General features: G+C 39.8%; 1 protein-coding gene across 4 annotated transcripts in view; it reads right to left on the minus strand.

Annotated features, from left to right (window-relative positions):
- Positions 1-406: 406 nt before the first annotated feature.
- The window catches only part of zgc:158868 (uncharacterized protein LOC791147 homolog), a 33,192-nt gene continuing 6,601 nt past the window's right edge, over positions 407-26,997 (minus strand). Inside the window, exons 1-8 of one of the 4 annotated variants that reach the window (XM_040133395.1) lie at positions 23,335-23,435; positions 22,776-22,980; positions 21,084-21,138; positions 9,692-9,888; positions 8,788-8,842; positions 6,912-7,030; positions 3,610-3,720; positions 411-1,171 (exon numbers count right to left, since the gene is read on the minus strand). In XM_040133395.1, coding sequence (XP_039989329.1) covers positions 1,058-1,171; positions 3,610-3,720; positions 6,912-7,030; positions 8,788-8,842; positions 9,692-9,888; positions 21,084-21,138; positions 22,776-22,922 — 798 coding nt within the window. In that variant the 5' untranslated portion in view covers positions 22,923-22,980; positions 23,335-23,435 and the 3' untranslated portion in view covers positions 411-1,057. Of the gene's footprint in view, positions 1,172-3,609; positions 3,721-6,911; positions 7,031-8,787; positions 8,843-9,691; positions 9,889-21,083; positions 21,139-22,775; positions 22,981-23,087; positions 23,111-23,334; positions 23,436-26,997 lie in introns of those variants that run through there. The other 3 variants (XM_040133396.1, XM_040133397.1, XM_040133394.1) reach the window with 3 other exon arrangements.

Raw genomic sequence — 26,997 nt, forward strand, 5'->3', positions numbered from 1 at the left:
TTCAGGCAGGTAGTAGTACATGGGAAAGAAAGAAAAAGAAATGAACAAATAAAACAATTATTGACACTTTGACTCCATTACACCAACATCTAAAACCCAACAGCCAGATATTTAGACAGATGTCCAGAAACTGTAGCTTATGTTCATAGTACCAGCTACACTGAGAGCATCTCTAGTACATGTGCCTTAGTATTCGGCTCCCTGTACAATTCTACTACTGAACAAGTTCCTGATTGATCACAGTTGAGATCTGATTCCTCAAGATCTCACTAACTTGTTTCTGAGCTGACTGAATTACAGCAACAGGAGGATGAACCCAATTTGGTTTCTATCGGGTTTCTGAAACCAGGATGTTTACATTCCCCGCGCAAAATCAGGACGCTCCAAAAACTTGATCCAAACCGAGAAGCATGTAAACAGCTTAAAGGACAGGTCAAACTGGTTTTAAGTCTATCATAATCTAATACTAACATTATTTTTCACTTTAATCGTACCTATTGTCCATACAGACTGAGAAGTGACTACTTCCTAATGTGACCACGCTGCAAGATATGAAGGACAAAATACTTTCTGAAGTTCAGCTGAAGCTAATATGAGGCTCCAAGAGTCTGAGTTGGACGATTCCAGTGGCCTTCTGATTCCTGGCAGTTGAACCTATGAACCTCTCTTTAAATATACTCAGATATGAAAGTCCACAGGCGCAGTTCAATTTAATGCAAACAGTTTTCATTTTGCAGTTAGAAAAACTCACATTGGCAGTTGTGTTTACGATTTAATTACTTTATTTTACTTGACCTAAAATAAAAGAATTATGCAAGGAAATCATTGATGTTATCAGATATTAATTTCAAAATGTGACTAATTATTTTTCCCAATGTACTTTTCCAGCCACAGACCATTAAGAGAATTTAGCTAAAAAACAAATAAAAGATTTTATGTAAAAGAAAGAGGTGGATATCGTGTGGCAGCATCACCCTGGTACACTGTCTTTGTTATATGCTAAAAATATGCAAAACTCTTCAGTCTGGTGGGCCTGGTGTGGTTGTCATGGTAACTGCTACCAGGGGATCGTGTTGCCCTCCCAGTCTAGAAGCATCCCGCTATCTTTATTGCTGAGTGATGACATTACACTGAGCATGCCAAGTGCACTTTCCTGGGTGCACAAAGGAGCCTGGGAGAGACAACAAACACAAGCAATAGGAAAGTCAATAGAAATGAAAAGGGAAAACAACTGCATTGTTCGTTTTTTCACTCTTATTCCGCAATCATGTAAAACCAGGGCCTAAATACAGCGGCATCGCAGTGGGAGACAGGTGGAACTAACTACCCAGGGTCCCATTAAGGGGAGGGCCAAAAAGCTTAAAGTTAAAACACTGTTCTCTACTGTTGTAAGATTTTACATTCGTATCATTAGAAAAACATATGATTGTTTGGCAGACTTTTTGTTTCTTTGTGTGTAAAAGAACATTGCAGCCTCTCATATCTACACAGGAGGATTGGACAAGTTTGTCTCTGGATGTGGTTATTGCACTGATGCTGTTAACTGTAAATAAAAGTCTTGTAATGTTTACTTACATGTGGATGTAGAAACAGGTCATCACCAGTGACCATAATAACCACTACAGATGCATGTGTGTAGCTGTTGATTCGGATACTTGTAGGACCCACTGAAACTCCATGTACACAGGGCCTAGATTTTTGTTCTACCCCCCTCTCTGAATGCTCCTTTCATTTGTAGTTTTTTGCGCTATTGTAGTGGTAGCTGTGTGCTTTACTGTGAGCCAGCAGTACTGACTGTAACCTACAGGAAATGCTTCCTGTGGTGGTGACAGAGTCAATCATCACACAAACAGTCTTTTCATCCTTCTCTGCTCTCTAGCCACACTACCGGTCAAAACTTTTAGACCACCTCCTTATTTCCAGTTGTTTCTGAAATTTTGCAGTATAATTTCTCAGTGTTTCTGAATTTAAAGCATAGAACAGGTAAAAAAAAGATTTTTTAAAAAGGAATAACAGAATCTTAAATCCTAAATTTAATCTCAATTTTCGACTCATCCAGCAGCTGAACACAATCATGGCGTTCCTTCTATGATGGAAATAAAATATTGCTCAGGAGGTTTGTCCCTACACTGTTGCTGAAGTTCCCACTATTTTGTTGCACCTGGAAGTTGCTGTCCAGTTCATCCCAAACCAGCTCCATGGGGTTTAGGTCTGGAGACTGTGCTGGCCTTCCATCATGTGAAGCCACCGTTTAGTTCTTCTCTTCTAATGTTCTGGGTCATTATCTTGCTAAATGCTTATGTCAGCACACTCACAACAATGCAAACATATTTACCATCTTAGTTTAGGTTGTTAGCATGCTACTATGTTCTGCATACCTCTAAACACAAAGTAAAGCTGAGGCTGACTGGAACGTTGTTAGCTTAGCATGTATTTGGTCAGAAACAAAAGCACTGCAAAAATGACAATTTTGATGTGATGAAGGTGCTAGATGAAAAGTCAGAGGATCACCAAAGTTACTGCAGTTCATCCTGAGGAAACCAACAACGTTTTTACAAAATGTCATTGTAATAAAATCTGTAGGTGTAAGACATTTCAGTCGACTGACATTGCCAGCCACGGAGCAGCAGAGCAGCTAGAATGGCTAAAAACCTCAGCAAGCCAAACTTACGAACCATAAAAGGGACATGTAGCTCAGTATGTGATATACTGCATCTACTATGGATACCAGTGGTAGAGGAAGTATTTACATCATTTGTGGAAGTAAAAGTAGCAATCTAGCAATAAAAGTAGCACTGTAAAAAATAAAAGAAAATGTCACTCCTAAAGTAAAAGTAAGTATCATTAGCAAAATCCACTTAAATTGTAAAAAGAAAATGCAGAAAAATGGACCTTGTGATATACACTTGTTGTCAGTTTATTAGGAACACCTAGCTAAAACTGATGCAGTCTAATGCAACCGTCTGCAGTAAATCCTCCTTAATGAAGGTTATAATAGTCACTTTTTGTTTCATTTTGGAGGCTGTGCTGCTGTTGAACTACACTGTGTTATGTTTGCAGGTGTTCCTATTATTTTGTCCACCCCATTGAAATCAACGAGACTGGGCTAAACAACAGACACACCTCTGTGTATAAAACAATGCAGTTCAACAGCAACGCTACTGTATGTTTCATCATTGGGTTGTTCTTACTGACGCATTTAGCAGCATTGTACTGTTGGAGCTGGTGGAGGTGGTGCCAATCTTATGTACCGCTGAGTAGTTCAATTTATGAAAACGTATCATAGATTATAAACTGATCATACTGTATGGTTGTGTGTATTATATGAATATTCAAATTAAGTAGCGACTACAAGTGTCAGATAAATGTGGTTGAGTGAAATACACAAAATTTCCCACTGAAATGTGGTGGAGTGGAAGTATAAAGCAGCAACAAATGGAAATCCTCAAGTAAAATACAAGTGCCTGAAAACTGTACTTAAGTACAGTATTTAAGTAAATGGAGTCACTTTCCATCCCTGTTGGATACAGTTCATAAAACCTGCATTACCTTAACCTTCATGTAATTAAAAGGCCTACAGTACACCTCTCTCTATCTCCATCATCTCACCTTTTCTCCTCCCATGTCAGTGCGCACCCAGCCAGGGTGGATGGCTGTCACCAGTATGTTGTGTATCTTGAATTCCTCAGCTAGACAACAAGTCAGCATGTTCAATGCTGCCTAGGGACCAACAGCAGACAAGACAGAAGCTTTGTTGTTCACAAATATAACAATATAGTCAATATATTATTCTTCCGTGTAATTATTACAAGGTTTCTGAGGCCATTCACAAAAGTTTGGTTAGAAGCAGACGATGCTCTGTCTTAATGATTGCATGTCAAATTAGAATATTTTCATGCTAAATACTGTATCACGACAAATTCGTTTTTAGTGTTATAGTATCCAGTGTTTCCCCAACGACATGACAGCCGCCAGACCAACATCTAGGATGTCTGGGTCCCTCGGATCAGCTCAGTTAAGAGCTTCCAAAAGAGACCCATGTTTTCACTGAAGCCTCCTTCGTCCATCTCTGCTTAAGGATCTCAGATTTTAAAAGTCAGTGCCTTCTTTTACAGCCTTATTAAGAATTATTATTCAGTGCATTCAGTACATTGTTTACAAAATATTCGTGAGGAGTACTACTCAGCAGCGTCACAGCTGCTATTGAGGACGGAGTCATATCCATGGTGAAGTTTTAGACAGGGTGTCTTTTTTAAGGATGATTCTGGTATTTATTTAAACTCAATATATTTGACTTTTTTTCTTTGGTAGAGAAATGAACTAAAATTAATTTACGAAAATAAAAGGATTTATTTGTCTGATAAGGTTGGATTGCTTCATGCATTGCATTCACAAGAGTGCCTAAATCTTCACAGACTGGAAGGCTCATGACAATATTCAACATAGGTTCATATTTTTTAAAGACAGGTGCAACTGTGTGAGAACAATGCATTATTTTAGCCATTGTTTATGTATGAAGATAAAATCCAGGGGATATATGATTTAATAGTCATTAAATGAATAAACAAATTGAGTGACTCTGACACTCATGTCAGGGCACACTGACAAAATACTGTTCCTGTCTGTTCCTATCAAGTTTTCATTTAATCAAAACTCAATTATTCCAACTTCCTTTGTTCTGGGCTTGAGGATTACTTCCTGAAAGCAGCTAGCACTGAGTGTTGCTTCATAAGTATTATTATGACAATATGACTCCAATCATTACTGCCAAACACAGATGTATCTAATAATACGATTAGTAGCTGCTTTGCATTTAGATGTGTCGTTTCCACAGCCCTGGCTGGTACATGTGAGCATGTTTGCTCAGACACTTCAGTGGAATGAAGCCCACATTCACGTAATTAGGTCTCGTGCTGCTCCTGCTGTGCACCACAAGTTAATATCAGAAAGATACGTAGCTGAGTGTCATCAGTATACTGTGTACTGTATACTGATCAATGCTGTGACTGTGGATAAAAAGCTGCAAACAGAGTGTAATGATGAAAAGCAGTAAGGGACCCAGGACAGAATCCTTATAGGACTATCCCAAGGGCTCTGAAGACTCACACCAGGGTTTTCACTTTTTCTGGCTTATTAAACCTCTGCTCAGGCTAGAGATAATGCAATGTCACCAAATGTGTGTCATAAGAATGACGAATGTGGAAGTTGTCCTGCCCTAGAGGGTGCAACAGAACTAAAAGGAGAGTGAAGGAAACGTCAATAAAGCACAGTGTGTGCCCACACACTTCTGAGAAGACGAACGTAGGAGTGGATGGTGAGAAAGAGATCAGCGAATGGAACATACAGTCAAACACTTTGCAACATTACTGTATTGTCCAACTTAGGGCATGACTAAAAAGTGGAACAGTGGGAGTTGTCTAAATGTGCAAAACCTTAAAGTTTCACCCAAACAAAAGCCCCAGTGTGAGGAATTTTTCCTACATTAACTTGTTTTATCCCAGGCAAGTATGTTTCTATTTGCCTTCAAAATGACCCAAAATTTAAGTTTCTAACACACAACTGTAAATGATTCTATAAAACAAAGATTTATGTTTAAAACTGATTTTATACTCAATTCATTATAGACATGAATGACAAACTGAGATGAAGTTTTCAGACCCCTTCACTTTTTTCACATTTTCTTGTGTTGCAGACTTATGATATAATTGGTTAAATTCATTTTTTCGCCTCACCAATCTACACTCAGTACCCCACCATGACAAAGCAAAGACAGAATAAAAGTAGACATAAAAGTATTCAGACCCTTTGCTATGATACTTCTATGAAATTTAGCTCAGCTGCCTCCCATCTCTCTTGATCATCTTTGAGGTGTTTCTACACCTTGACTGGAGTCCACCTGTGGCGAATTCAGTTGATTGGACATGATTTGGAAAGGCACACACCTGTCCATGTAAAGGTCTCACAGCTGACAGTGCATATCAGAGCCAAAACCAAGCCATGAGGTCCAAGGAACTGCCAGCAGAGACAGGATTGTGGTGGGAACTGGGGAAGGCTACAGAAAAAAATTCTGCTGCACTGAAGGTTCCCAAGACAACAGTGGCCTCCATAATTCTTCAGTGGAAGAAGTTTGGAACAAACTACTAACAAATATTGTGTGTGTATCCAAAGCCTGATATACTCCAAAAACTATTTAAAACAGATCAATGAGTCACACTGTTGCAATAGGTGACATGTTTCTTCATGACCATGAACACACACACTGTAGTTTATTTTGAATCCACCCCACACACTTTCATGCTGCCACAAATACTCACTAGAGCACAAAAATGTTGATTAATCCACCACTGAAAATAGTCCCTAACAAATAGCACTATATCCTCCTGTTTGACTAACATTTGTTTAAAAAAGAAGACAACCAAAAAAGATAGATATATATATATATATATATAGATATATATATATATATATATATAGTGGCCACTTGTTTTGGGAAATTACTGAGTTTTGTTTTTTTTAGAAATTACATTATATAATTGAGAGGTGTTTTTAAAAATGTACGTCTTCAATAGGAACCAATGAGTTTGGAGTTGAGAGCCACTGACAGAGTAGAGTGGTCAGAAAGTGTTGAGAGATGGACTGGCACTTCATTGGTTTTAGTCTTTTCATGGGATTCGTTAAAAAATTAGAAAAACAAAGAATAATGCCATCTTTACCTTTTAAAATAATGAGGGTTAGCTGTGAGTTTGACACTGAACTTTGTCCCTGTGTTTTGGTATGATCCCAGGTCATGAAACCAAATTCAAGTTTGGTCTTCCAGAGATACAGTGAGGGTACAGAGCTATTATTTTTAAGACTTCCCTAAATAAAGCAGTCAGCCTATGAAATTCATTTTTTATGTAAGTCAGCTGTACCTTGCTGGTCCTATAAGCGTACATCTGTGCCCCAGGGAAGGTCTGTGGACATTTCTCCATGGATGAGATGATCGAGGAGATGTTGATGATGGCTGACCTCCTGCAGGACATTTTATCACCTGAGACACAGAGAGAAACAAAGAAACAATGCTTTAATGCCACAGAAATGACATAGGAATAATAACTATAATGTAATACTTGTAAATTTTAAAATGTTTATATAAATAATTTTGGTACATTAATGAGTATTTGTGTATAAATCACAGTGATTCAAGTTGTTTCCCCTTCATGAAATCTGTTACTCTGTCTTTTTCTCTGTTGTCTAATCAGAAATATAGAGGGGACAAAGAACATTGGTGAGCCCCTTGGAGTCTTGGGGGGTAGGTTTTTAGATTAATATTTCTTTTTATCCAGTGTATTCACTGCTTGAACATATCTGTTATTGGTGTTGATGTGAGAAGCCATTTTTATGATAGGGCTTTCCTCTGTCTGTTGACTGATCTGCTTTATGTCCATTCCAACCAATTCGGTTGATTTCTCCTTCAGAAAATATATGGCCTTCTGTCTTTTGTGGTCATGGTTTGTCCATAGAAGAGCATCTGTGGGGGTTAACAACTATTTGTTTCAAGATCCAGAGTGGTGACTATTTGAACATGGAGCCTAGACAGAACAGGTCCACCAGACAAAATAGTCAACATTTTGTTGTCAAGAGTCTTTTAATGTGGGACACAGATGAACAACCAAATCAGCCGTTTTATCTTTTTTTTTTTTCTTTTTAAAAAGTAATTGGGAAAGCAAAATAGACTGAGACAAACTTCTGCAACTGCATTTGGTGTTTACGTAATGTCATTTTTGTAACTGTGGTTTAGCGGTGTAGCGTGTAGGCTGCAGTCCGTGCGTCATAGTTCTGTATGTTTTCTGAAATAGTGTAGTTTACTTAAAGTATAGATTTCCCCCTCAAGGCTTCCCGCAGCTGTACAACCTGAACTGTGCTGAGATCGTTCAGCACAAAGTTCAAACCTCTATCGGACTGGACCGTAATTGAGTTAAAGTTATATTCACCACATCCGTCCTCTATTCTCCAACTCACATTGTGATAGAATCTGTCAATCACTAACCAAAATGTACTCAGTACCTGTCCCTGTGCCTCCTGCCACTATGGGCTTCTCTGTTCCAAAGTCTGTGTTACATTCATCAGTGAAGCTTTGAAATCATAAAGCAGTCTGTCCTGAGTGCGAGCAGTGACAAGGACTCTGCTGAGAGAGCTGGTCCCCCTAAATAAACACATATATGAACATGAATCCCTGTTAAATCAACAACACGAAATAACACAGGAGGAGGAGGTTGGGCTGCTTAAATTTCATTTAAGTACAGTACCTGAGTAAATGTACTGAGTTTATTTTCACCATGTCACCAAGTTCACTGTTCTTAGTTTCTTTTTCTTTCCCCCATCCCACTTTCTCATATTAAAGCCAAGCCGTTTCAGAGGTGTGTTAACAGCAGGTTTATATCGCGGAAGTGTGACAGCAGGTCACACTGGGGTTATCTAGGGCACTGTAGTGCTCTGAAATGAGTAATCCCAGGTGCTGAATCAATGCATCGCTGTTCCGGCCTAGCTTTCTATAAACTCTTTGGCTGTTTTGCAGCCCTACTATAGCTGTGTTTTGCTGTCAGTTGAACTTTTCAAGTGTTTTTTTTTTTTTTTTAATCTGCCCCTCCATGCAGTACTTAAGGCAAAAAAATCCATGCATGATAATGTAGCACAATGGGCCATGGAACTATAAATGTCCATTGATTCTCTCCTATTTCCCTTTTCCCCATAATATCTGTATCTGAGATACAAATCCTAGTACAACATAAAACTAAAGATATTTACCCTCGTCCTTTTCAGAGTCCCTCTCTGCTGCTTTCTGAAGGAGAGGGTGAAGCATCTGAGGAGAGAAAAAGGTGACACTTTACTAGTGACAATTTACCATGTTTAAAGTTGTTGAGTAATTAAACAGCTGAAACATCCCTCCCAACATCACACTGTGTGTGTGTGTGTGTGTGTGTGTGTGTGTGTGTGTGTGTGTGTGTGTGTGTGTGTGTGTGTGTGTGTGTGTGTGTGTGTGTGTGTGTGTGTGTGTGTGTGTGTGTGTGTGTGTGTGTGTGTACATGTAATATTGGCTGCTCCTCACACCTTCAAAGGGCTGTTTGAGGGTTCAGACTTGGTTTTAGGGTTCAGGTTAGCATCAGCTTTAGATTAAGGTCAGGGTAAGGGTTGGGGTTAGTCATTTAGTTGTGATGGTTGAGGTTACAGTAAGGGGCTGGCGAAGGCATTATGTCAAAGAGTGTCCAATGGGTATGTGTGTGTGTTTGTCCTTTATGTGTGTGTGTCAGTCTGTACAGTTCATTTTATGCTGTAACTAATCATGAAACTAACTGTATTAATAACATCTGAACTTACCAATTGAATTTACTGAACTAATGCATCAACTTTTTCATGTGCATCATGAAAAAGTTGATGCACAGAATAGAAAACATTGTTTTGTATTCTGTTTTTGTATTCGTACAGTAACAGGTAAGCAGTGACAAAGATACATGATGATTGCCAACACCAGACATGCGTGTGAGTGCTTTCCTACAGTCAGTCTTGTGGTCGGGTGTTGCAAGGAATACAGTAGTCACCGCTTTTCACCATCACAACGTGCTGTTGTTTCTGTTTCTGTTTCTGAGCCTGCATCTGTGTATGTCTGTGTGTATGCACACTATAAGCCCAGAGAAGAGTAAGACAAACCAACCTTTGCGAGGAGAAATGGTCCGGCCACATTGGTTTCGTACACCTCCATCATGTCCTTTTTCCTGGTGGCAGATAACAGTCCCGGTAAGGCTGGTTTATTGATAGCAGCGTTGTTGATGAGGAGGTTCAACCCACCAGGCCCGAACTGCTTGCTCACAGCCTGGGCAGCAGTCGAAATACTGTCCTCATCCGACATGTCTGCAGGTGGACATGCACATACACAGATGTGTATGCAGAGGGAATAGATAGAGATCTACAAATCAATGGTATCAAATTCTATGGGGAAAGAATGCAAGGATGTCCTCTTGGATATGTGATATAAAATTCTGTGTTCAATTAAAGGAACACTTTGCAAATTCGGTCAGTCAGATGAGCATGACTCAATGATGAATGAATGAATGCAGTGGAATGTGGATTCACAATTTTATTAAACTATAAGATAGTTGTAGCTGCTACAGCAAAAATACTGTATAATCAACTTCTGAGGTACCTTAGTGTGCATTTTTACTCCTGGAAAACATGCTGATAGATTTAGTTTAGTTAGGAGTTAGGAGTCAGGTGACCAGGTGACATTATACCATACCAACAACACAATAAATACCTTTGTATTGACTCAAGTCAAAGATAAACAAATTAAATCAATAAAAATGAAAGATTATTTAAAAAAAAAAGACATACAAATTATAACTAGGATAAGCAATGATTTGTTTTAATGTACAAAGGTCACTTATTTCTATTCCTTGCACCACAAAAACTAAAGGAACAGATACCCCATGCTGTTACTGAACCTCAACAAGCGCAGGCCTGTAATCTGGTCTTTGAGATCCTAAGGGGCTCTGTTATCATGAAGATTACTAAACACACTGAGTTGCTGTACAGATCTACACTTCCAGAATAACCCAAACGCTGTTTGAACTGGTGTATGCCAGCATGAGCCCTTGGATTCAAACCAAACAGAACTCTGACTAATTTGCTCTGAGAGATATGTCATTTGTTTTAGTGTTTTTCTCCAGACCCTCAACAGCAGTCAAAAGCAATTTGTGTTTTCTAGACAGAAATCTCAGGAAACTTGTTCTGTTGTTCACTTTCCCCAGGGTCTTTAATGTCATGCTCTGTCCATCCAAATTACTGTCTGACAAACATCTTAGGCATTACACGGAGAGTTTAAAATAAAAAAATATCTGACCATCTAATACTGGACAAATAGCAGAGCTTATCTTACTTAACCTGTTGTAGGTTATGAGCTGAATAAAAGAAATTGTGTTCTGGCCATATGATGAGACAACCTAATGTCAACAATTCAATTCTTTACTCTCATTAAATATGAATACAACTTAACCCTACAACTTGGACACATATTTAAGATAATATTTAAGAGGTGCTGTAACATTTAGTTCTGTATTTATGTGTTTTGGATTATGCATCTCTTGATCAAGAGCATCAGTTTCTTCTGAGCAGAAATCCTGGATTCACATATCACAAGGATTGGACTAACCAGTATTCAATCTCGCCCGAGCTCTACATGCTGAAAAAAGTTAACGAGTTAACAGCCTTTTTCTTAGTGTGTAATTAAAGTATAAAAGGGGAGAACAGCTATTCATTGCATTGCACTGCTCTGATGACACTTTGTTGACAGCTGTACTGTTCATAATTTTTTAATTGCTTCAGGGTCCTCTGATATACTGAGATGTATATCAGGAGACGCGAAAGGTGTATATTTGTGTCTATGTATGTATAGAGAGCACTGTATGTATAGATAAAGTGCTGTATGAATGTGTGTGTGAATTGGTGAATCTGGCATTTAGTGTTAAGACCTTTGAGTAGTTGTTAAGACTATAAAAACACTATATAAGTGCAGTCCATTTACAACATTCACCAGTGGGGCTGGGTGAGGAGATGCACCGGACTCCTCTGGAATCCATTTGTGATGTTTTTTTTCCTTGACAAAATCTGTCATCTCTGTGGTATAACAAGTGTTGAAAGGGTCAGGGAACTGAGTCTAAATTAGGCTGCATGTAACTGCAAACCAACTGCTCATTTTATCCACTGGAAGATAAAATGATCTTGACAGTAGCTGGCATAGTTGGGGAAAATTCTACAGAAAGGGTCGAAGTGGGTTTCACTCAGCAGAAACACCATTCAAAGCAGCCGAAGAGGTGGAGACACTAATGGTTGAGAGACGGTTCACATGGGGGACTTGCAAGCCCTTGAGCCTGTAAGCCTGCAACATCGTACAGTGGCATGGAAAGGTTTGGGCACCCCTGGTCAAAATTCCTGTGACTGATCTATGATCTCCAAAAGGCAAAAAGTTAAAGGTGAAATGTTATTTTCAAAATTTTAAGCAAGATTGATGGACAACGTTTGGGCACCCCAAGAAATTTGAACTCTCAGATAACTTTTACCAAGGTCTCAGACCTTAATAAGCTGGTTAGGATGATGGCTTTTTTCACAATCATTGTAAGCAAAGGCCAAGTGATGGAAATTTCAAAGCTTTATAAATACAGATTCAGCAGACTTTGGAGTGGTGGTGCACTGTTCTACTGTGCAGCGACACCTGCACGAATACGAGCTTCGTGGAAGCGTCATCAGAAGAAAACCTTTCCTGCATCCTCACCACAAAATTCAGTGTCAGATGTTTACAAAGGAACATCTAAACAAGCCAGAGGAATTTTAGAAACAAGTCCTGTGGACTGATGAGGTTAAAATAGAACTTTTTGGCTGCAATAAGCAAAGGTATGTTTGGAGAAAAAAGGATACAGATCTTCATGAAAAGAACACCCCTCCAACTGTTAGGCACAAGGGTGGGTCGATCGTGCTTTGGGCTTGTGTTTCAGCCAGTGGCACAGGGAACATTTCACTGGTAGAGGGAAGAATGGATTCAATTAAATACCAGTAAATTCTGGGAGCAAACATCACATTGTCTGTAAAAAAGCTGATGATGAATAGAAGATGGCTTCTACAGCAGGATAACGATCCTAAACACACCTCAAAAATCCACAATGGACTATCTCAAGAGGCACAAGCTGAAGGTTTTGCCAAACTCTCACAGTCCCCACAACCTAAACATCATCGAAAATCTGTGGATAGACCTCAAAAGAGCAGGACATGCAAGACGGCCCACGAATCCCACAGAACTAGAAGCCTTTTGCAAGAAAGAATGGGTGAAAATCCCTCAAACAAGAACTGAAAGTCTCTTAGCTACAAAAAGCATTTGCAAGCTGTGATACTTGCCAAAAGGGTTGTTACTAGGTACTGAACATGCAGGGCGCCCAAACTTTTGTTTCTGGCCCTTTTTGTTTTTTGTTATTTTGAAAGTATAAAAGATGGAAATAAAAAAGTAATTTTGCTTATAATATTAAAGAAATTTGTCATCTTTAACTTTATGCCTTTTGGAAATCAGGTTATCTTTAACTCAGTTAACTATTCACATGAACAGAAATTTTCACCAGAGGTGCCTACAATTTTTATGCCACTGTATCTATAATCAAGTTAGAGAGTCTCTGTTTAGAAATGGCACAACCCTTCCTATGCCCTCCATAACAATAAGACCAACTGAACCCAGCTGACACATCTAAATAGAGTCTCAGAGCTTCAGCAGGATAACGTTAGGATGCAGTTCCTCCACCACTGCTTGCGGGGTATAAACTGTCAAATTGATAGGCTGATTGACGTGAGAAGCTGAGAGCATCTTTGGAAGAAATGAGGAGCTGGGCTCCAAGGTAACTACAGACCCATTAGAATTCCAATGCAAACACTTACTGGCAACAGACAAGGCATGAAGTTCACAAACTCACTTTCTGGATGTAATAGTGAGGAGAAAGGCAATCTTTCCAGACAACCATCTGAGGTCAGCCTGTTCCTCAGAGCTGTTCCTCAAGTTTCTACCACAATAGGCAAATCCCATGAAGGTGCATGCACAACATGTGGGGTCTGTAACCACAGAGCACCTGTCAGAAAATGGCCCACCAGAGAATGTCCCATTACATTCTGATTGTCCACTAAAGCATGCGGAGCCAAGACGGCAGCAGCATATTCCTTAATGGTAAAAACTGAGAGCCCCCATCCAGCAACATTTGATAAAATCAGAGTTCCCACCTGTTGTCATCCAGCTTCCTAGTTAAGGATGCTCGAGAATGGAGGGGGATTTCAGTGAGAAAGCATGTCTGCAGCCTTGTTCTCCACACCCGCCTAATACTACCCTGATACTCATGAGGTGAGGCCCCTTTGGTGATTCACATATGATAAACAGTTGAAGTCTTGTCTGAGGACACTCTTTCCATCCAAGAATGGAAGAAAATGCCAGATTTGCCCAGCAACCAGAGGAAACTGCTGTATGTTAGCCTCATGCTTCGCTGAAAGCAAGAGATGACACTGAGAATGTCATCCGCCCTCTCGGGAAAGGCAGAGGCCATCATCAACACTGAATCAAGGGCAATGCCAATGATTACAATTGGCTGGGAGCAAGACTCTTGACAAAAATGACAGTGAGCCCCAGCTGGGTCATGTGGGATGAAAGAGTGGCTGCCATGCAGATTGCCTGCTCCCATGTGATATGGAGCAAATATCGACCAGTCGTCCAAGTACGAAAAAATCCATATGCTCCTGGCCTGCAGCAGTGAAAGTGCCACTTCAATGCATCTGGTAAAGATCCTGGGACCGAGCAGTTGGAACTGATATGCCTGTCATTAGAAGGCAAATGAAGAAATTGCCTGTAGTGGGGTGCCACTGTCACATGAAAATACGCAACCTTCAGGTCAATGCTTGTAAATCAGTCTCCTTATGACTGGAGAACATCAGCTGTGCTTGTGAAAAGGAAAAACCTTTAGGAAGTGGTTCAGCTGCTTGAGATCTACAATTGGCTGAAAGCTGCTATCATTCTTTACAACAAGGAAATAAGTTGAGTAAAACCCGAAACAACACAAGCAGAAACACCAGAAACTGCAGTTCTTGTTATTTCCCTTCAGTCTCTCTCTTTTTTCCTTGCATCTCTGTATGCGTATGAAGCAGATTCAAAAAGCCCAAAATAAGCATGAATTTTTTGCTTAAGATGAAAAATGTTCAACTCACACAGATGAGTCTCTGCATCATTTTGTGTTGCCCCAGTAAATTCATGTCTAATGAAATCTTTCTTTCTATTGACCTTCTGCCTAAACACACACAGTAACAGCAACCAATGACTCCGTTAGTATATATGTGGGCATGTGAGTGTTGTTTTAAGAAAGACTTTAAAAATGCAAACCTATCCTTTAACTAATATTGACATTGTCATGGTTATTTTTTCTGTTCTGTTTATTTTGTCTACTTTGCCCCTCTGTCTCTTTCAGCTAGTTCTCACTTCCCTAAGGCTCATGCATTCCCCTGCCATTCACCATCCAACCACTAAATGCCCTCGGACTTTCCCTCCAGTCCCAGTCACCTGACATCCACATCCACCTGTTCATTGGTTCATCATTCCCCAATCAACCCCTCAGGCCCTCATCACGCTCAGCCTGCCTCTGAGTCTCCATTTGGGTCCTCCGTCCTACATACATATTAGAAACACTGACAGTATGACACCCCATTGATACCAAGATCAAAATGGTTTTTAGGTAGCATAGTGTCTTTTGTGTTCTACAATTCTACAATAATTTATGACAGAAAATGAACCACTATCAAAAAAAAAAGAAAAATCAAATATGAAGACTCAAGATGAGGCTATAATGTTGAATTAAAATAGAAATATAAAAAATATACAAAAAAAACTATCAAGCTTGGTAATATTTCAAATCAAGTCTAGTTCTGGATACATTAACTGTAGGACATGATCATTACGCCGATTTTCTGGATTCTGAATGAGAGACAACCCATATTGTCTGATCTAACAAAGTAACAACTGGCAGTATACATGCTATAAAGTACCTTTACTTTGCATCAAATAAAGTCCCTTTAAAGAACTACATTACAATGTGTGCATGATGTTATGGTGCTTTATTTTATATCATGCAAAGTATTCATAATGTACTTTATGTCACTGTATGTACACCGATCAGCCATAATATTAAAACCAGTTACCGGTTTTAATGCTGTGGCTAAACAGTGTATACGTACAGTGCATATACCTATATATGACCCGTCTGTTATACATCCCATGGAGGGGCTTGGTCTTACACGATATTTTCTCTTCCTCCTAACCATCCTGTGCCCACTGCTGCCTGAGGCATTCTCTTAGCATTTAACCCAGGGGGCCATCATCCTGATCTATTCATGGATGCTCCTTGTTTCATCCTGGATCATGGCTCTGACACTCACTATCCCGATGTCCTCGGTGTAGACCGTGAGGTAGATCAGTGAGTCGATGTCTCTTTCCATGTATAGAAGGTGGCTGATAGTCACTCCAATTCTGAATCTGTATCCATATCCACGTCTCGTAATGATCCAGCTGAGGGGGTTCAGGCTTATGCAGAACAACTGCGGGATCAGTGCATCACCATGGTATATGCCGCACTTGATGGTGACTTTTGGTGGAGTTGGCTTCCAGTGTTGTTTTCCAAAACTGCACTGAGTTCTTGATGAAGGTTATTAGTGCAAGGTTATTGTAGACTTTCTTGTAGTCAATCCAGGTGGTGCTCAGTTTGGTCTGCCTAGTCTTAGAGTCTTGGATGACTGCTCTATTGACCATTAGCTGGTTCTTTGATCCTCTGTTGTTCTTTCTGATGCCCTCCTGAGCTTTGCTTATGTGCTGACTCATGTGTACTCACCTTAGATGCCAGAGAGGAGCTTCCATGTTGTGAAGAGGCAGATTATAGGCCTGGTGTTGGCCCCTTGTGTGGATCCTTCATAATCAAGAATGTCCTGCCCTGTGTTAGCCAATCTGGGTGAGTGCCTATTGTTAGCAGCTCTCTCATTTGTGCTGCCAGGCAATGATGGAGCATTGTTAGCCTCTTCAGCCAGTAGAAGTGGAACATGTCAGGTCCTGCGCTGTCCAGCTCTTCATGTCTAAGACTTGTTGTTGGAAGTCTGCGTCTGTGATGTTGACTGGTTCTTGTTCTGGGGGGTTGCTGCTGTCACCTCTTAAGTCAACCAGCCACTTGGCATTGGTGTTGTGCGATGCCTCTTTCTCCCATATATCCTTCCAGTATTGCTCAGTCTCAGCTCTGGGTGGTTCTATCCTTGTGCCGTTATTCCCTTGCAGCTGGGGGTACACCCTTGATTGGTCCTTGGAGAACAGGCCATTTATTCTTTTGCCCTTGGCCTCTGCTTCTCTGGTGTATCTCTTCAGTCTAGCAGCCAGAGCTGTGAGTCTGTATATTTATATACAGACAGGTGATGAATTTAAGGAAAAACGAACAAAGTTTCTTAGTAAGGTTTTGGGCCACCATGTGCCACCAGAATAGCTCCAGTGCACCATGGCATTGATCCTAAAAGTCTCTGGACCTCTACTGGAGGGATGGAACACCATTCTTCCAAAACATATTCCCTCCTTTGGTGTGTTGATGATGGTGGTGGATAGCGCCGTCTAACATGTCAGTTTGAAATCTCCCATGGGTCTTCAATCGGTTTGGGATCTGGTGACTGTGAAGGCCATAGTATATGATTGATATCATTTTAGTACTCATCAAACCATTCAGTGACCCTTTGTGCCCTATGGATGGGGGTATTTTCATCCTGGAAGAGACGGGCTGTGCCATAGGCTCACCAGTGTCTCCAATAGTGGCCAATCTCTATACGGAAGAAGTATAGAGCAGAGGCCTGATCTCCTGTGCAGGAAATGCCCCCAGCCACTGGTTTAGGTGCGTGGATGACACCTTGGTCAAAATAAAAAAATACAGGAAGTGAAAGCCTTCACAGAACACATCAGTGCAGTGGACACCAACATCAAGTTCACTCAGGTGGATGTCAAAGGAAATCGTCTGGCACCTTCTTGGACTGTGAGGTGCACATTGAAGATGACACAAGCCTCAACATTGAAATATACAGAAAACCCACACACAGAGATCGATATTCACTCTGTGATTCTCATCACCTACTGGAGAACAAGCTGGGGTTATCAGAACCCTACTCCATCGGACGCAGACCATGCCCACAAGGACCGAGGGGAAGGAGAAGGAGAAAAAGCACGTCAGGGAGACACTTGTATGTGTGTTTACCCAAACTGGTTCTTCGTCAAAACCGCAAAAAGATACAGAACAGAGAGGAAAAGAACGATAAATGGAACAACACTGTCATTCCTTACATTGTGGGAGTGTCTGAAAAAACTCAGGAGGATCTCTAAAAAACACTGCATCCCTGTTCACTTCAAGCCCAGTAATACTCTGAGGCCGAAGCTTGTCCACCCTAAGGACAAAACACCTAGACATTAGCAGCGCAATGTAGTGTGTGCAGTTCAATGCAGCAAATAATGCATAGACCTGCACATCGGGGAAACAAAATAACCGGTTCTCAAGCGCATGGCAAAACGTAGGAGAGCCAACCCAGGTCAGTACTCAGCAGTCCACCTACACCTGCAGGGCAAGGAACACTCATTTGAGGACAACAATGTAAACATTTTGGCCAGTGAAAACAGATGGTTTGAAAGAGGAGCGAATGAAGCCATCTACATCAAACTGGAATGACCATCACTTAACAGAGGAGGTTGTCTATGACACCACTTATCAGCTAGTTACAATGCAGTCTTGACATCCCTCCCTAGGCAGCTGAACACCCATTCATACAATGACTCATGTTACCGTAACAACTCACATGATTGTCGGGTGTGGCAACGACTCACATGTGACCTCAATGACTCTCAAGGTGTTAATGACCTAACAAGAGGATCACTGCTTGGGTCCCCCACCAGTCAGTTAGAACTGAAGAAGCCTTTCAGATGAGAAGTGGAGTGTCCTCAAGCAGAAGCTCAAGCAAGACCAGTTACCTTCGTATAGCAATCAGAAATAAAAATACAAGTTGTACAAAATATAGAAGATGGCTTTGTCCACAAGAGAATTGAGAATTTCTAAAAGCCCATAGATATCTCTGTGTGTATCAAATATCCTGAGTGATTTGGTTTGTCTCGAACACGCCAAGGAATAGACCCGATCTGTATTATTTTTATTTCTTCTTCTTTTACTTTCCGGTAGACTAGGCACAGGAAGTGCCTTGTTGCCTCCCGCCGGTTAAAAACAATAACTTATTTGGTCTTTGCAAACGAAAATGGTATCGAGCAGGGAGGTGAGATCCGATCACAAGTGGTCACTCGTGATGAATGTGGAGACACACAGCCACCCATTATGAAACAACATACTTAGAAAACCAGCTTAGTGGTTGCTGCTATTAATTATGTATCGTTATTAACTACATTATTGATTTTCCCTTTGTGTGTTATAAACAGTGGAGATCTCATCAATCCAGGCTTTGCCGTTAATGGCTTATAACCATAAATGTCTGTGTTGAGCTTCAAAGGGCGTCTTTGATGAAAGTATTCTATAAAAATGGAGGCCATCTTTTTTGCATTCCTATTCTGACATCCAACGGCACAAGACATTTCTTTTCCTTATTCATATTTCCTTACCATGCCACATCCCTAAATTTTTTTTACACTGTCTTTCTGCCACCACAGTGTGCGAGCAACCGCGGTGATGTAACTGCGACGTCCATTCCAAATTGGTCTATTAGATTACAATCACCGACAGCACCTTTAAGACAGTAAGTTACATTAGTGCAACTATTACCAACACAAGTGAATAAAATACACAGGAAAGACAATCTGCAATTAGAGACTGTCGCCGTAATAAAAAAAAAATTTTAAAAAGTTTTGAGGAGGTTTAGTCAGTCTCAGACTCACATTGTTTTTGCCACCGCTTTCTAATAAGTACTATTGACTCCTTGAAATTTGTACGTAATATTAATTTCTATGGTTAGCTTATATAGGGAGAAAGACATAAAAACACCAAAATGCCAAAAAAAAAAAAGGAAAAACTGGAACAGAGAAAATACAAACGTTGAGGGATGACCCACTGAAGTACCAAGACTATGTAAAAAATAAAATAAAACTGACAGGGATTCTCAAATAGTCTACAGTGTAAAAAGTTGTGTTTTTTTTTACTTAGGAAGAAAAATCACTGTGTGTGCCTACCTCTTCTCACTTGCTTTCACAATTAGCAGAGGAACCCAAATGCATGGCAAAAAACTCAGAGTTTATTATAAATTCAGCAGAGAGATCAGAAGAATGGGCAGGGATTTTGGGCAAGGGGCTGAGGGAAGCAGGCAGTAGGCAGAGAGCGAGCTGTGAGGTGAGCAGGAAAGGTGGAAGTCCTTTAAATTGGGAATGGGTAGATGAGTAGATGAGTAGAATGAATCTCATAAATTACACTTAAAAAATAGTTTTAAAAAATCAATTGCTATTGATTTACCTGTTAAAATCTTTAAATAATAATAATAATAATAATAATAATAAATAAATAAATAAATAAATAAATAAATAAATAAATAAATAAATAAATAAATAAATAAATAAATAAATAAATAAATAAAAATCATATTACCAAGGTAGATTTATACAAAATCTGAATAGGTGAATAACTCGTCTTATTATATTATATATTGTTGTGTTTTGGTAGTGAAAATTTTTGGAGATAGAAAAATATTCCAAAACTGTCTGAAAATACAATGTGAGAAATAACTGTACAATTACTAGGAATGTTTACCTTGGGTATTATACAATTTACATACATACAAAGTCACATTCATTTCAAGATGTTTCCAACTCTGAGTTTGACAGATGCTGTATATCTATATCTATCTGTCTATATATCTATTAGTCTATCTATCGATCTATATATATATATATATATATAGATGTGTGTGTATTTATGCATGTATATATAATATACATATATCTTGAATATATATTGGTGTTGAATACTCAGAGTTAGCACAGGAGACGGTAGTATAAGCATTTCTGGCCTGTAAGCCTGACTATAAGCCAATATTATCATCAGATGTAATTGAGCAATTAGTAAATTCTAATCAGTAATTTTCAGCTGTATCAGAAAAAGGTAACAGACTTCCCGTATGAAGAGTAGGGGAATGTAGATGCATTGTGACATCTTGTTACCTTGTAAGTCAACTATTGTGTATAATGCTTTTAACATCCTGAGATGCCAGATTCTTGTTGAGATAACGCATAGCAGGGTTATATACACAGAGCAACTGTCCCATGCGAATGATAATGAATTTTTTAGTGAAAGTTTAACGCTAGTTGGCCATCTGTAGACATTAGTCGGATAATATTTTAACGCTTGGATTAGATTAACATCATTATTTGTTGGGACGTTTATGGCCACTCACAGAAGTTTAATGGAAATTTACTATATTTCAAATTCCGTACGTGTATATTTAAGTGTCTTCACAGATATATGAGGGTGAGTTGTGTTTACCTAGTTTGATAATAGTGATCTTTCCAGGATATTGAGTGCTGAGCTCTCTCAGAACCTGAAAGAAACAGAGAGAATGCGGAGACATGGACAATGAAAGAATGTAGATGATAAGGAAAGAGACAGCGAGACTAAAGAAGTTCACTGTTATTTAGTGCAGTAGCCATTATTTCTTCACTCATTTCATGATAGCAAACTGGATGGTCTGAATTCAGTGGCCCGTGCTGGTGTGTCCAAACAGAACATTTATAACCATTTGGCCCTTGCCAGTAACAACAAAACAGGCATCAAATTTAGCAGAGATTTACAATATACTAATCTAATACAAGCAATGGTATTGAGTAGCAGACAAAAGACACACGGCTTTACAAAATACATACTACAAGATACAGTAAATCATATACAATACATACAGTATGTGTACACATACACGCATGCTACAGTAAAACGTGTATATGATAAATGTAAGACAGCACTGAAATTGTCGGAGTAGGTATTTTTTCAAGGTAAACTGTGGAGTTTTTGACCAGTAGTGACGGTTTGGAGAACTAATGAGCAAGTCCCCATTTTGTTTGCATCTTGTATCTCGCTCTACCAAATTTCTGTCTTGTTCTCCCCTCTATTCCAGCACCAGTGACACTGGTAGTAACCGAAGTATGATTAACATTTTTATGGCTATGTTTAGGCAACTGTAAGCACTTGGTTTGGGAAAGATAATGTTCTTGGTTAAACACTGATCGAGTGAATTAAAGCATGAGGTAGAATCTGTTCGCTTTCTCAGTTTTTAACCAAAGCGTTATGTAGCCTAACCCCGACCACCTCCCTGCAACTTCTGTGCAGCAACATTTTGTGAACAAAACCCCTGCCACTGACGATAACCCAGGTAACAATAATGTGTCCTCCAAAACATTTTTGGCAAAACCATTTAGGAGATTATAAACTGAATTTTGAGAACAAAGAGTTTCCAAAAGAAACTGTAATTGCTTTTAGTACAAATGGCAAATAATAGTAGTCCTAGACATTGTCGTTGAGGAATCCCAAAATTATTAGGGTTCACACTCAAAATGTTATGCTGAACAAGACGGTCTCTTCCATATTGGTCAAATATCTATGTAGTTGAAAGCTTGTGATAAAAGGTATCAAAAGTTCTTTTCCAGATTTTTCTTCTCAGTTATTTTTAGCCAATCATTAGTCATCTGAGCCAAAACAGATTCGGTTCAATACACAACTACGTGAGGCGTACTGAAATTGTGAACTCTTTTTCAGGGCAACACCTCGATTAAGCAACTAATAGGGCTTATGAGTTCTTCCTTAATATTTGTAGAGAGTAGTAGTAAATTTGCAGGCTGCTTTTTGGGTAAAGTAGACCACCAACCTGTATTGCAAACTGTCCTGATAAAATTTTCCAAATTTAGGTGATAAATGTGTGCTCAAGTGGTTATATTAGCGGTTAAAACACCAAATAAGATCTCTTAGTAGGTATTTTTTCAACAATTCCTTCAACCCAACACAGGTAGATTATGGTCATTAAGTATTTGGGCATATTATAGTCTCTCTCATGTGCATGGGTCCAGGGTCCAGGGACCATAGCTCACAGTGGGGCTAAAAATCAGTCACGCGCTCTTCCGTTAGTAGCAGCATGTGTGTATTTGTTAGCAGTGGGTCTGAAAACTATGACAAGTATTACTGTCTCACCTCAGCCCTGGTACCCTCAGGCTCTCTGCAGCAGGCATAGATGTGAGCCTTCTCTCCCGTCTTCTCTGCCAGTTGTTTCACCAGCTCCAAACCAATGCCTCTGTTGCTGCCAGTCACCAAAATGTTGCCTTCCAGGTTCACCGACATGTTAGCTGCTCAACTGTCAATCCCCAGCTGCTGTCTCAGTCCTCTCTCGGGACAGTGACTGAAAATGTGAGAGAGCACAGTGTTGCTGTAATGCTAGTTCTGCATGTGTCATGCACTTGATATATAGCAGGATGCCGGTCAAGAAGGCAGGACTAAGCCGCTCACCTCTCTGTGTGTATCCACGTGTTAACCTTGTCCCTTATTGCACATATTATATAAAACATTCAGACCACCTTTATCTTATTTTTCATTACATAACCAGTCCACTTATCAGTAACCCGCATTAGTGAATCCCTGTTTGACCTGTGACATTTGACAGCTGATTTAGCTTAAGATTTATTCAGCCGTATGACAAGGTTTGTTTAGTTATGCAACATTTAAGAAATATGGTGATTGAGAATATGCAACTTACCCGTTTTCCTCAAAGAATGTAGTTAGATAATTTGTAAGTCTGATGATGTCAAGAATCAGATTCTGTGGAAAGTGTCCGGTTAACCCAAGCTGCAGAAAGATGAAATTACCCACTGCCAGAGACTAAAAAAATCTACAAGCTGATGAAAGAGCAAGTGTCTTATCAGTCCAAATACTTGGCTTGCAACACAGGATTGTGAGGTTTAGTAGGTTATAAGTTCATTAAATTCATTGTCACCATGTGCTTTTGATGTCAAACACATTCTCTGAATTCCAATCTCTGGAAAAAGAATTTTTCTATATGGTTTGTTTTGTCTCTGTTCTAATGAAAACTGTTCTATAAAAAATGAGCCCATACATAATTTATGCATGCAGCTTGCGACCTATAGTTAGTTTTATTGTTATGTGACATCTAGCGGTTATGTAACACGACATCAGTTCTTTCAGTAAAAAACAAAAAGTAATTGTGACAGGAGCAAAGGAGGAAGTCAGGTGATGTTGTACAGCCACAAAGTCTACACAGGCAGCAGGTTGGGGTAGATGGATGGGCTGCTGTTCATTTACTATTTCCAACCGAGAATCAACATTTCATTTCATGTCTTTTAAGAGTCACCAATGAACCTAACTTGCATGTCTTTGGACTGTGGGAGGAAGCCAGGGTGCCCGCAGGAAACCCACGCAGGCACATGGAGAACATGCAAACTCCGGCCGTACGGATCACATTTTTCACTCTGCAAAACACCAAATAGCTGAGACTCCTCATCTTTAAAGTGAAAAACTTTATCTCACCTTTTCCTTTGAAAATAAGGAGTAAAATCAAGGTTCATCGGTTTAGTGTTGACATGAGCTAAGACAGTATCCTGCTCTCAGGGCCAGAACAAAAACAGATAACAGTATAAGCAAAACATTCTTAATTGTAATTATTGATGGGACTGCATTGTACTGCCTCAGTATTTTATTTTATGATATTAATATCTTTATCATTTTCTTGTTGCTTTCTTTGTATGTGATGGAAAGATTTGTACCTCCGGTGTACTGGGGTCTAAACAAGTTCTTATTTTAAATGTTTATGCCTGACTAAATAACATCTACTATACCTTTTATTCATCTTCTGCCAAAGGGAAGATTGAGGCAGAAGATTTTCTCTTCTGTGACCAGTTCCCTGCTATTAGGTAACACAGCCACCTGCTGGCTGTTACTGCATATACATTTAACTACTACCAAGCTTTTCAAGCAAAAGCTTTTCTTTACTCAGGTGTTTAATACACATATTCCAAAGTCAGCATATCATTCGTGTAGCCTCTAATTTGAATACTAATTTCTGTTGTGTTACAGCTTGGTTTTTGCTTATGTCATTTTGCCTTGATTACACACACACACACACACACACACACACACACACACACACACACACACACACACACACACACACACACAAACTTGCACACTCACAAACACACGCAATGTGATTGGAGTACACCTGTGGCAAACTGAACTTATTGGATATAGTTTAGAAAGACACACCTGTGTATATAAGATCCCACAATTCACACAGCATGTCAGGACAAAAACCAAGTCATGAAGTCCAAGCAACTTTCTGTAGACCTCTGTGATAAAATTATGGCCAGTTACTGATCAGGGTGAGTGTACAAAACCATTTCTAAAGCTTAGAGTACTCACAGGAGCACAGAGGCCTGAATACTGGTGAAATGGAAAAAGTTTGGAACCACCAGGACTCTTCTTAGAGTTGGTCATCTGGCCAAACTGAGTAACCAGGCAGGAAGGGCCTTGGCCAGGGAGGTGACCAAGAACCCAATGGTCACACTAACAGAACTTCACAAGTCTGAAGGACTCTGAGATTATGAGAAAAAAAGATTCTTTGGTCTGATGAGACAAAAATTGAACCCTTTGAGCAGAATTCCAAGCACTATGTCTGCTGAACACCAGGCGCTGCTCATCACCTTGCTAATACCATCCATGGTGCATGGTGGTGGGAGCATTGTGCTATGGGGGGCTTCTCAGCGACAGCGACAGGGACACTGGTCAGAACTGAGGGAACATGAATGCAGCAAAATACAGAGGTCCTTAAAGAAAACCTGCTCCAGAGTGCACGCGACCTAAGATTGGGGTGACGGTTCACCTATTATCACGACAATGACCCGAGGTATACGGCCAAGACATCGCTGGAGTGGCTTCAGGACAAGTCTCCGACTGTCCCTGTGTGGCCCAGCCAAAGCCCAGACTTAAAACACACGAAACATCTGTGGAGAGACCTGAGGACGGCAGTTCACAGACGCTTCTCATTCAGTCTGACGGCGCTTGAGAGGATCTGCCAGGAAGAATGGGATAAACCGCCCAAATCCAGGTGTTCAAAGCTTGTAGAGACTTACCCAAGAAGACTCGAAGCTGTAACTGCTGCTTCTACAAAGTACTTGTAAATGAGAGATTTTAATTTTCTTTTTTTTTTTTTTTTCAATAGATGTTTTCATTTTATCATTACGGGTTATTGAGTGTACATTGATGTACAAAAAAATGGCAGTTTTATCCATTTACAACTAAATTTACAACACAATTAAGTGATGCAAAAAGGTGAAGGGCTCTGAACACATTCTGAAGCCACTATGCTAACTTGGTTTTGGTGGAAAATATTAATGAAGTATAGTTGATGCTAGAGTAATGACTAATGCTGACTAAAATTGCGAGTATGGTGATAACCTACAATTTAACATGGTAGAAAAGGAGGGGCTGTTGACTAAAAACTGATGTTGCAGGTAAAGCTTTTAAACTCACATCACAAACATAATTCTTGGATCAACATTTTCATTTGCTTTTTTTGTCAAGTTTTAAAATTGGCAGTCATATTACAAAGTCACAGTTCAGTATCAGCACACTTGTTCATTCGTTACCATAAAACAATAAAATGGTATGTTAATTTCTTGCATTCAAACTGCTGTTTAAGATCAACATCTACTGCATTCTGGAATATTTGGGCTGGACAACTAACTGGGGGCCCCATACTCTGTCTTACAATTGTTTTTGGCAGAAGGCAGCAGTAGAGTACAATATAAACTGAAATGGTGAACTGAAATTGTAGTAACTTTATTATTGCACTTAAAATTATGATTACATGATGCATATTTTTAAACAAATTTGAGTTGAATCCTCTTATCACAAACTACCGGGGTCAGGTAGTAGTCCAGTATACTGGGATGCTGGTAGGTTTCATGGGCTCTGGGCAAGATGGGCTGGGGGAATGTCGGTACGTGTGCGTGTGTGTAGTGGACTTAATAGGGGACCACGGCTCGGTTTTGTCCTAGAGCCACTGATCAGATTAATCCAGCTCTTTGTTGAGGCTATTACATTACATTCACATTAATCTTTCCATCCTAAGAATAGTTGAGCCATCGCCCAGCCCATTCTCCTCTACTGAAGCCTGCACCATGGACGAATTCAAGCCTGATTTACCTGTCTCAATGCAATCTCCAGCTGGCTCTGTCAGACTTCATCTTTGTGCAACCCTGCGGAAGTATTCAGTCAGCCAAAAACAGTTACTACTGCACTTTGTTTGGGAATGTAGAAGTTATTATTCTATCGCGTGTCTTCACCATGTATAACACATACCACCAGTCTACAAGCTAAAACTTTGCGCTCATACACTGATTAG

Source organism: Xiphias gladius, chromosome 8, assembly GCF_016859285.1.
Source record: "Xiphias gladius isolate SHS-SW01 ecotype Sanya breed wild chromosome 8, ASM1685928v1, whole genome shotgun sequence".
NCBI lineage: Eukaryota > Metazoa > Chordata > Actinopteri > Istiophoriformes > Xiphiidae > Xiphias > Xiphias gladius.